Genomic DNA, 11,687 nt, shown 5'->3' on the forward strand with positions numbered 1-11,687 from the left:
AAGAAAGAAAGAAAGAAAGAAAGAAAGAAAGAAAGAAAGAAAGAAAGAAAGAAAGAAAGAAAGAAAGAAAGAAAGAAAGAAAGAAAGAAAGAAAGGAAGAAAGGAAGAAAGAAAGAAAGAGAAAGGAAGAGAAAGAAAGAAAGAAAGAAAGAAAGAAAGAAAGAAAGAAAGAAAGAAAGAAAGAGCAGAATCAGTGACCCCATTTCAGACCAACTGAATTAGAATCCCTGAGGATGGGGCCCAGCAATACATTTTAACAAGATTTCTGCTTATTCTGACTCTGGGGGAGGTTTCAGAAGCTCTATCCTGGACCACACCTTGAAAAGTGCTGATTTGGGAACACTGAATGCTACCTGGGGGTGTCAGAATAGTTCATCCATGTCGGTTAACATGAATTGAACCCTTACTAGGGGCCAGACCCTTTGCTAATAAGCACTGGTGATTTGAGATAATTAATTAGATACTGTTAGGCTGTTAATAGACTGGGAGGTTGTCTTACATCAGAGCCTTGGGGAATAGTTTTGAGTGGCTTTTCTTCCTATTTTCCTCTGCTTCCTAGTTTCATCTTTCTACCTGCTCTGCAACACACAAGATGGCAGTTTAATGTGCTAATATGAGGCATGTATTACAGGCTGCCTTGATCATAAATGCCACTTCACTACTGACATCCTTTCAGCTACTGAAATTGCTATTAATAAACATCCTTATGCCTCTTCAGCTGCTGTCTTTTAGAATGCTAACATGCATGAGTTTGGGGTTTATAGGAACAATTTATTAAACACTAGCAATAAACATCCCAACAGAAGATCTGGAGGTGCACTCAGCGCCCACTCTCCAGCCGTTCTTATTAGAAGAGGGGGAATTGCTTTTTCAGCTTTGAAATTCTGTGTGTTTGAGATCCATTGGATTCATCAGCCCTCCTCCCAAATCGCAGACATTATCTCCGGGTTTTAGAGCAGGACAAAGGTGTGGGAGCTCCTGGGGGAACCATGAAAGTGATGAAACCAAGGGTATCTGCCACATGGCTTCTCCGCCATGGCACCAGCTGCCCATCAGCCAGACCTAGATAGGCTGCTGTCAGCTTGGAGCCAGGGCGCCCTACAGCTGTTCTTCACATGCTGAGAATAATAACTTTGAGAGGAGATTGCCAAGGAAACATAGGAAACTTGAGTATGTGTGTGAGAGACAGAGAGCGAGAGCGAGCGAGAGAGAGGGAGATTGAGAAAGAGAGAAGAGAGAGAGCATGCACAGAAACATTCATCAGCAAATAGACCTGAAGGAGTTGGGACAGAGCAATAGCACTACAGGTCTGAAAGCACGTGGACCCCTGCCTTCTAATAAACTGGCCTGTTAAAAGGAAAAGTCAATGGCTTGCTTTGGCTGAAGATAGACATTTCCCCCACCAGGAACCCAGCAGCAAAATGTAAAGATGGAACACGGGGCCAGAAGGCACTCTTGTTTGTCTCCTCGTGGTACTCCTGTGAGAGGTGCTGCTTGGAGACTGGAGGCTCAGGCACTCTGCTGGTTTCCCTGGTTTCAAGCTTCCACGGGTGCTCAGCACCACAGCAACATGCCTCGTGCCCAGCCGTTAGTAGAGGCAAGCTGATTAACAAATACCGGGTTTGTTCCACTCTTCGCCTAGGGTGTGTGTGGGGCTGTCCTGAATGGGCGAGGCTTTCTGAATATTAAACTCCACATCCTTTTTTACAAACAAGGTTTTCTGTAATTTATTCCCCTCAACAACCCCATGAGATTGGTATTGTTTGTCCTGTTGAGAAAACTAAAGCTTAGAGATGGCGATGAACTTACCCAGACTCACCCAGCTTCTGGACACCAGGGCCAACAGTCCAGCTAGATCTGTCTGACACCAATGCTTTTATCCACCCACTCCACTAAATTATGGTCCACAGTCTACTCAACTTCCCCACGGGTCCACTGCTTTACTCTGGAGGATAAATCCCCTGTCACTTGGGAATAATGGAGTTTCATTTCTGTGCGTCTTAAGATTCAGGAGTGATTTGGTGTAAATTCCTTCCAGTGTCTGTTTTCTAGATCCTAATTTCTAAAATGGAGACATGGAAATAAAGTCTCGTGTATTTAAGTAAAACACAGTGTTCACATCTCTACATCATCTCACGAGCACATGTTCTAGTGGCCAGAACACGCATTTGAAAATTAGCAGGCTCATAGTAAGATGTTCTGTCAGTCATTAAATGACTGCCCATAAAACTAACCTCACATAAACTTACTCCATTATTTGTTTAATGCCAGTGGTAGAATAAGGCAACCCTGAAGCTTTGTTATTTCTTGTTTTACTCTGATTTCATATTTGATGCTTTGCCCAGCAGTCACTGGGTAGAGACCTGTGAAACCTGTTATCTCCAAAGAAGTTTCACTTTAGGATTCCTCCTATCTAAGAGCCCTAAATAGTATGATTTTTTTTTTCACAAGAGCAATAAATTTGGAAAGTGATATTAATATGTACTAAATTAAAAGCCTAGAAAATTCCATCTTTGTTGAGAAAGCAGTAGAATCGTGGACCTGGGAGGCGAGATGGCAGAGCCTGCTCCCCCAGGATCAGATCCAGGACCTGCCTCTGGGAACTTTTGTTCCCTTGCCTCCCATTGAGTATGTTCCTGAATTTTTTCATACAGAATTTTCATTTTTGTTTTTCCAAAAAGTAATTGTCATTCTCATGCAAATAATATTAATAATAAACATGGTAGTGTCCCAAGGCCCTAAATCTAATTTCCTTTCCCAGCTTCGGTTTTCAATAGAAGGACAAACACAAATACATTTTTTGGTTAGGAAATCATGCTCATATGCAATGTTTCTGTTCCATTTTAAGTTTCGTCAGACATTTACTAGTTAGTGTAACACAGGCGGCTATAACAAAACAACCCTCACATTTTCCATAGCATAATAGAAATATATTGTTTGCTCACACGAGAGTTCAGGTATTACAGGCCAGGAGTCACTTTCCTCCATGCAGGGATATGGAGGACCCAAGTTCTTTCTGTCTCATGGTCTCATTGCTTAGCCATCCTTTAAGATTCCGTTTTTCTGGCAGAAGGAGAAAGAGAGGGAGGAGAATACCTGCTTCCGAACTGCCTTAGACTGACAGGGACACACATTGTTCTACTACCACTCATGGATTGTCTCTAGCCACAAAACACCACTTCTTGCAATGGGAACTAGAAATGTAATTCCTGGCTGCACAGCCGTTTCCCAGAGATCACGCTCTACCATGCAACAGTGAGGATAAAGTGCACAGTTGACCATCTCAGCTGCAAGACAAGAGCCCATGGCTTCTTCAAATGTGCTACTCACAGAGAGTTTTTCATCCTCTCAGATACCTACCCGTCAGGCCCTTTACCCCATTCCCTTCAACGGCCTGGGGACATGACTTCCTCAGAGAGGCCTGTTGCAAACCCATGGGCACCCATGACACCAGACATGACCCCTAATGTAATTATAATCACCCTGAATCATCTAATTCCTTCTTTTGCTTGCATCTTCCCAATTAGACTGAATTCTGTAAAGGCAGGGAATTTGGCTATCTTGTCCATCACTGTATCTCTAGTACCTAACACTGCCTGGCATATTACAGGTGCTCAATAAATATTGGAGAACGAAGGAGGAAGGAGGGCTCTCTCTGGAATGGACTCAGTCCTAGTACCCGTCATTTGCACCATGTGGGATTTCAAGAGAGTAGCCAAGAAATGGACTGGTCACCTTTCAGGGCCAAGGACCCATCCTCTTTGGAGTGATAGCAGCTCACCCTCACACAAGCCCTTTTGGCAATCTCTGATGACAACTGAAATAGAGGAAAGATTTTCTGCCTTTGGCTTCCACATGCTTCTAAATACAATGGAATACTGTTCAACAACAAAAATGGAATGAACTATTAATACATGCTGCCAAATAGATAAATCTCAAAATAATTATGCTAAGTGAAAGAAGGCAGACAAAAAGCAGTACCTACTAAGTGATTTTTATTTATATAAAATTGTAGGAAATGCAAACTAATGTATAGTGACAGAAAGTAGATCAGGCTGGGCGTGGTGGCTCACGCCTGTAATCCCAGCACTTTGGGAGGCCAAGGCGGGTGGATCACGAAGTCAGGAGATCGAGACCATACTGACTAACACGTGAAACCCCAGTCTCTACTAAAAATACAAAGAATTAGCCGGGCATGGTGGCGGGCGCCTGTAGACCCGGCTACTCGGGAGGCTGAGGCAGGAGAATGACGTGAACCCGGGAGGCAGAGCTTGCAGTGAGCTGAGATCGCGACACTGCACTCCAGCCTGGGCGACAGAGCCAGACTCCGTCTCAAAAACAAAACAAAACAAACAAACAAACAAAAAGAAAAAAAGAAAAGAAAAGAAAAAGAAAGAAAAGAAAGTAGATCAGCAGTTTTCTGGGCATAGACATGTGGGATAGGGCAGGGACCACTGGGTGGGTAGGAAATTTGGGGGAATAATGGCTAAGTTCATTGTTCTGATTGCAGTCATGGTTTTCTGGGCGTATACATATGTCAAAACTTCTCAAGTTGTCCACTTCACATATGTGGGGTGTCCTGTATATCTGTTATACCTTAATAGAGCTATTTAAATAAATAAATAAATGTGACGATAAAAGTGCACTAACCCCAAACCACACCCCTCCAACCTCATCATTCCCAACCCTTGGGTAGTTTGTCTGTTTAGAAATATTTCATAGGTAGATAGATGTCTATCTCCATGGTAGAATTGGCAAGTATGTATTTGTGGCACCTTTCGGAGAAATAGCACAATTCTCTTGACCCCTGTCTGAGCATGGCTTTCAGATCAGAAAACTGAGTCATGTGGACTGAATATGGGCCATTTAGATTTTCTGGTCTTTGCACACACCTATATGAACATATATAAGCTCTCATATTTTCAAATCTACTTCTTTCCAGGTCCAGAGCCAAACCCATCACTGACCCCCCAGCCCAGGCGCCCAGCCACTCCCCACCGCTACCATGGCCGAAGACGCAGACATGCGCAATGAGCTGGAGGAGATGCAGCGAAGGGCTGACCAGTTGGCTGATGAGGTAAGGAGTGGAGACCTAGGAAGGGAGGCAAAAGATGAAGGCCTGAGTGGTTTGTCCTTTTCAGGTTTAGGTAAGGAAAGGCTTTCTTTCAATGTCTCAATTTTAGAAAAAGTAGTATGACTTTGATTTTCTATACAGCTAAGCCTTCTGCAGCCCAGAATGAGTTCATTACAAAACCTGTATACAAATTAATGCCTTGGCCGTAACTCTCAATTTCTAGAAATCTTGAGAAGTCAAGGTTCTCTAAGTAAAGAAAGCAATGTCTTTGGGTGCCTTACATTAAGTGCTATGCTGGAGAAGGTTCAGTTCTAAGAACAGATTGTTAACATTTTCAGGAACTTTGCAAGCTGGTTGCTAAATGCAGCCATTATTAAAATTGAATCATATAAACTGACAATTAGATAGATTATATTAAAATCAAAAGTAATAAACACTTAGACCTCATCACTTCCTAATTATTTTGCCACATTTTACTATTATCCAGGATCTTGAGATCCATCCATTGTATCTGTAGGGTGGAAATAAGGTGTAATAATGTGTCACCATGTATCTTTCCAACTTCATGATCAGTAATATGAAGTTGTAGCTTAAAATCAGGCAGAGCTGAGTACAGTGGCTCGCACTTGTGATCTCAGCTACTTGGGAGGCTGAGGCAGGAGGATCGCATAGGCCAAGAGTTCATGACCAGCCTGAACAACATAGAGAGACTCCCACCTCTAAAAATATTTGAAAATTTAAAAATCAGACAGAGTAAAAGTATTTATAACCCAAGAATCTGCAAATACTGCAGATCAGGACTTGACTTACTGTTTTGCTGATTGCCTAGACTTTAAAAAGTGGACAAAATATTAATAATGCAGATTAAAGTTAGAAATATGTATGTCTGCAGCCATTATACTATGAATAACACAAAAAGAGGAAATCTTCCAGTATTTGAAAGTTATGATTCTCTAAGGCAAAGAAATCCCTTTTGTCATTCACAAATGAAGAAATTTCCAACACGTCTTCATTGTTTCATTTTCTTCTTACTCATTAACATAAATGAAAATATCCAACCAACATTCATGTCAGAACTACTCTGGTTCATCACATGGTTAGCTATAGATACAAGAGTTCAGCAAAAATCAGTAAAAGCTTTCTGTGAGAATCAATTGGCTGTGCGGAATTTATAATAAAGAGAGTATCGTATATTTTATTATTATTTATAAATGTTGTGCTATTCATCCTTTATATCAGTAAAATAATAACCTTGAATACATGTATGTGTCCGTATATTTTTCCCAGAGAGCCAGTAGTTAAACCTTTACCAGCAGACTGCTGCTTGCAGCCATTCTGTTTCAAAAAGCAGCCAGCTGACAGGTCTTCCAGGGAAGTTAACATCCTTCAGGTTCCTGCAGAATCTTGTTCAAAATAAGTTTGTCACTTAAAAGCAAAGCTTTGAGAAATCATACTGGTTGTTGGATTCTAGTCGTTTCAAAAGAACTGAGAAAAAAAATGACAACGCCGTGCCTGGGGGACTGTTGCAGAGCTCAGACTTTCTGTCTCATTTTTTTCTTATCTAAGGATGAAGATAATTATTATAGCTGTCTCCTATAGGCTAGTCATTTCAAACATGCTTGATTTTTTTCATCCTAAGGCGACAACTTAATTTGTATTGATAAGAACTTCCAATTGTGTTTCTAGGAGCTTTGTAAGAAACTTGATGTTATATTCATCTCGATTCATGAAAAATTATGTTCGTGTTTAAAATTTAATATTCCTGGCCCAGGGAGGCCAAATTAATCCTCTGAGTATTTGAGATAATTTTTCATGCATTCTGAGCATGCAAAATTATCTTCTCCAGATTACTTTGTCTTTGATATCAAGATCAGCTTCATATGGTTTTGATTTTATGAATATAAGCTTTAATATAATTGCTTTAGGGAATCTGATCATGTAAAAAGCCTGATAGGAAAGAGTTCGAAAACGTAATGACATTTTGTGTTTCACTTGCCAACTGAAAAGAATATGTGATAGAGACCCTTTGTGATTCTCAAGTAAATACAGTATTTCTGACTTTCCAAGACCTCTGGATCCCGCACTCATGAAGCTTGTGTTTGTTTGTTTTTTTAATCTTAGTCGCTGGAAAGCACCCGTCGTATGCTGCAACTGGTTGAAGAGGTAAGAAGTGACAGTATTTTAAGATAAAGAAACAAATCCTTTATGCTGATATATCCTTTCCTAGTTGCTATTATGTTTCCTTAGTCCATGATCCTGTAGATTCCAGTGTGAATGTAGCCTATCAGAAAGGCTCAGAATGAGGGAGATGCTGTATTTAAGTTGCCAGATAGCCATGAAGGCACCTTCACCCTCCTTCCCAGCCCAAGCTACCTCTGTAGTCTGGGAAGCAGAGAAGAATAGAATTTCCAAGTCAGTGCTCTCAAGAAATCACAAAAGATTGTATCACTTTAAGCAAATCAGAGCAATTTGTAATATACAAAGGAATTATCTACATAAAATATTATTTGTAATTATTTTGATGCCTATAAATTACATCTAATCTTGAGATTCTGTTCTAACTTTAGCCACATATATGACTTTTAAAAATATGTAATGCATATAGGTATATCATTTTAAGAAATTGTTCTATTTAAAGTTAAGCACTAAAATTTACGAAAAAAATACAAAGGCCTTTAAGAAAGGGAAATATCAAGTCCAATATTATAAATACAGAAGCTTTTCTATATTCCTGTCTGGATTAAGCATCCATTTGCGAGGCAGGATTAATGAATCCCAAACTATTTTTAAATGGGTAAAATGGGGCAGACAGTAATAATGGAATCAAAAGGGCACTTGGAATCATAAACCTCACTCATTCCAATTTGGTAGTACAGCAGTCGGCCAGCAGAATAAATGGATTAATTGAACTTGCCCGAAGGGAGAGATGAAGTGGAAAAAGAATGGGTTGGACTATATTTATCTTAACCTAATAAAACAAGCCTAATAGTTTTTATTCAGTGAGATGCTGTTTTAGCTGTGCTCTGAAACTGCTTATCAGTGTATAGATTCATGTGTGACTATCATTTTTAGAGATCTTGGGCTTTCTCTGGCAGAATGATTAAATGAGCCTACTCCCCTCATGCAACAACATGAAAGGGAAGAAAAGATAAATTTTACAAAGGGTAAAAGGAAAGGCAGCCGCCTCTCACACTCTAGGAGGCAATGTCTTCCTTCTCTTATTTCTGTGGCTTCAGCTTCTCACCAAGGAATGAGATATGGCTAAATGTGAACTGCCACTGGAGGAGTGGGAAGGAGGTGGCAAGCATGCACTCCCTAGGAAGCCGGGGAAGTGGGTGGGGCGGGGGTTGAGAGAGTAGGGCGTACATAACAAAATCTGTTATCCCCCAAAATGATAATTCAAGCCTGCAATGTGGCACAAATGGGCCACACGGGAAGGCAGCCCTAGCAAAGCAAGCCCTCAGCACAGGGAAGCAGCATTCTGTCTAAGCGAACAGCAATGTTTTATCTGCACTGTCCTGGGAACGCTTCCGCTCATGCAGAACTACTTGACGAAGAAGGAGGCAGATACTCTAAATCTAGGAGTGCAGGCAAGGCTCTTAGCATGGACTTACTCTCTCTCGAGTTTTCAGGCAGAAAAAAATGAAAGAAGCACATCTTAGTGATATGCCTACATGAGCTCTGATGTTAACCTGAAGGGAGCCCAGAAGTCAACCGAGATATTTATTTGATTGTATATTCTTACATTATCATAATACATCCTTATGACTTTCAACCAGAGCCTCCGATCTCATTTTTCTTTTTTTGCTTACGTGTGTGCACATCTGATGTAAGTTTCTGAAATATCAGAACTATCACTAATTTGCCTGCCTGTGCAATGTTGAAATGCTGCCTAGACCGTGGAAAGGAGAAGAACAAATGAATCAGAATGCACACCTTGAACTGATCCCTTACAAATCAAGAGTCTGAGACATGGTCACTTTTTCATGTATCTTCTTAAACTGCAAACCATGTCGGCCGGTCTTCAAAAATGAGTATCTGCTCTAATTTATTCTAGGGGAAAATCTCTCAAAAGCTTATTGGTTGAAGTAGGATTCTCAAATCGTATGTTTTTGTTTCTCCTAAAGCAGTTTTCAATCAAGCATGAAGCTACATCCTAGAACAAGGAGCAAAAGAGGTGGAAGCTATCTCCTGCCTCTAATAAATGAGAGGAGGCTATTAGACTTTCCATGCTCAGGAAATTGTGAGCGAAGTGTTATTAGAGTAGATTGATTTGCTCTTACTTCCTCCTGGGTTATTTTATATTTGTGGTCAAACATCCTGATGTCTAGGACATTGGTTATTTAGATGATATTCTGCTTTTCAATCAAAAAGGGTGTTCGCTAAAGAGAATCTGTATTAAATATTCATCAAGGGCAGAAATCATTTGGAAAACCTGAGGATTGAAGTATCAGGATCTTACTCATGATCCCAAGGTTTGACAGTGCCATATAATTTCAATTGAGCTGAATCCTTATTGAAATTCAGTCTCAAAGACAGGAAAGGTTACTAAACTTGTGAAGTCTCCCTAAGGCAAACAATCTCACTTTCAGTGGAATATACAACTTTACACCATCCTTAATACACTCCAGGGCGTAGCCGTGGTTAGGAGTGGGGCCTTGCTTTTTAATAGTCATCATTATCAGCATTTCAAGGGTACTGTAAAACTACACAGAGGTGAGTGGAGAAAGTTCAGAAAAAATGAATGCCATAGATAGGTAAAAAGGTTAGAAATCATGTAGCACTTTGTTCTCAGCCTGGAGTTAGGAACTTTCTTTTGGTGAATGCATTTCAACAAATATTCACAGAATGCCTAACTCTGGGGATAAGGAAGGAAGATGTAAATTGGTGTCTTGCTGGGAAACAGATATGTAAGTAGCTCTGCAAATTCAAGGCCATATTTGCCTTAGGTGCACAGGGGAGGGAACAACTGATTCTGGTAAGAGACTCATTAAAGTATCCTCAAGGAGGGAATATTTAATTCCAGGAAAAAAGTTAACTCTGCTAATGCTAACTGCAGGAAATGGAGTCTGCACATCAATGCCTTGGGCTATGTAAACTAAGCCCAGGAAAAGCCCCACAGCCTTAGGGCAGGCCAATTCAGAGGCACCACATAGCTTTCATGGAGTGGTTATTGCACAACTAATATTTCATGAATGTTTTAGCATCCTTCTTTTTATGCCAATTTATCTTTCAAGACACTTTGGCCATGCGAAGAGAATAAGCATTCTAAAGCGGTGTATGCCAGACTTCCCACTAAAAATGAAAAAAATCAGGTTGGGGGGTCCTTTTCAAACATGCAGATATGAGGTCTTTTGGAGAGAATACCTGGAGTGTTCTAGTTTTAGTTCAAATGTTTTGGACTTAGGGGAAAGCATCTCAGAATGGCAAAAGAAAGATTCGAAACATTCTATAAAGATTGTCTTAGTTCATCTGGAAAATTTTTAAAAAAAATTAAAATAGATAAATAAAAGAGAAAAGAAAGAAATGGAAAAGAAAAAGTAATCCTTCATATCTCCAACTCCCCTGTTTTTAGGTAGGCGATTTTCCCAGCAATCTCAAACAGAAACTAAGAATTGAGCTAAGATAAAAATGGAACCACCTCCTCACACTCCTAGCTACTAAAACATAATACTATTTAAGGAATAAGAGAAAGTAATATTCTGCCTCCCTGAAATCATATCTCTATCCCTGCCCATCTCCTTAAGCTTCTAGCTCCCCCCAAAAGCAACCTAGTTATTTTGATAGAAGCTGTCAGCAAAACAGCGGCGCCAAACGCAAGTTCTAACATGTACCAAGGTGACATGTGCCAGGTACTGTGCTTGGAGCTATCATTGTCATCATCATCAAATGTGCATTATCTAATTTAATCCTTGTTAGCTTCCTTCTACTTTAATCTCTGTTTTACTGTAGAGGAACTTCAGGTACACAGTGGTTAAGTAGCTTGCTTGAGACACCCAGGTATAAATGGCAGAGATAAAGTTAAAACCCAGATTTACCTGATTTCAGAGTGTAAATTCTTACACATCACACTTCTCTACCACCAGCACTTCTTACAATCATTATTTTTCTTTGAGAATTCCACAAAAAAAAAAAAAAAAAAAAAGGGATCTAAGGAAACAAAGCAGCTCATTCTAAGTGGATTGAGATTCTACTCAATGTCTTACTTCCTGAACTCATGGAGATGTCAGCTTCCCATAGAGGTGAACCTTGAGAGGCTGGACCCTCTGAGGCTCATCTTACCCTCATAACTACTGTGAGAAATTATGAGGGAAGAGTTACTGTCCCCATTTGACAGCTGAGACACAGAACAGGTGACTTTAGAGCACTAGCGTTATGAAGATAGGTCTAGAATTCAGAAGTAATGACTCCCAGATCCTGGTTCTGCCCTCCTGACCAAATTGTCTCACACACAAAGGAACACATTTGAGAAGTCATTTATTCATCTACCCATTATCCTTAGTGCCTAGGGCAGAGTAGAGGCTCAATAAACACTAAGAAGGAAGGAAGGAAGGAAGGAAGGAAGGAAGGAAGGAAGGAAGGAAGGAAGGAAGGAAGGAGGCAGGGAGGGAGG

At 40.4% G+C, this 11,687-nt stretch overlaps 1 protein-coding gene across 5 annotated transcripts in view; it reads left to right on the forward strand.

Annotated features, from left to right (window-relative positions):
* Positions 1 to 11,687, forward strand: part of SNAP25 (synaptosomal-associated protein, 25kDa) — an 87,594-nt gene that overhangs the window by 51,358 nt on the left and 24,549 nt on the right. For 4 of the 5 annotated variants that reach the window (XM_011998689.1, XM_011998699.1, XM_011998716.1 and 1 more), the window contains 2 exons: positions 4,943 to 5,077; positions 7,196 to 7,237. In XM_011998689.1, coding sequence (XP_011854079.1) covers positions 5,006 to 5,077; positions 7,196 to 7,237 — 114 coding nt within the window. In that variant the 5' untranslated portion in view covers positions 4,943 to 5,005. The remainder of the gene's footprint in view (positions 1 to 4,942; positions 5,078 to 7,195; positions 7,238 to 11,687) is intronic. The other variant, XM_011998723.1, reaches the window with a different exon arrangement.

Source organism: Mandrillus leucophaeus, unplaced genomic scaffold (genome assembly GCF_000951045.1).
Source record: "Mandrillus leucophaeus isolate KB7577 unplaced genomic scaffold, Mleu.le_1.0 Scaffold116, whole genome shotgun sequence".
NCBI lineage: Eukaryota > Metazoa > Chordata > Mammalia > Primates > Cercopithecidae > Mandrillus > Mandrillus leucophaeus.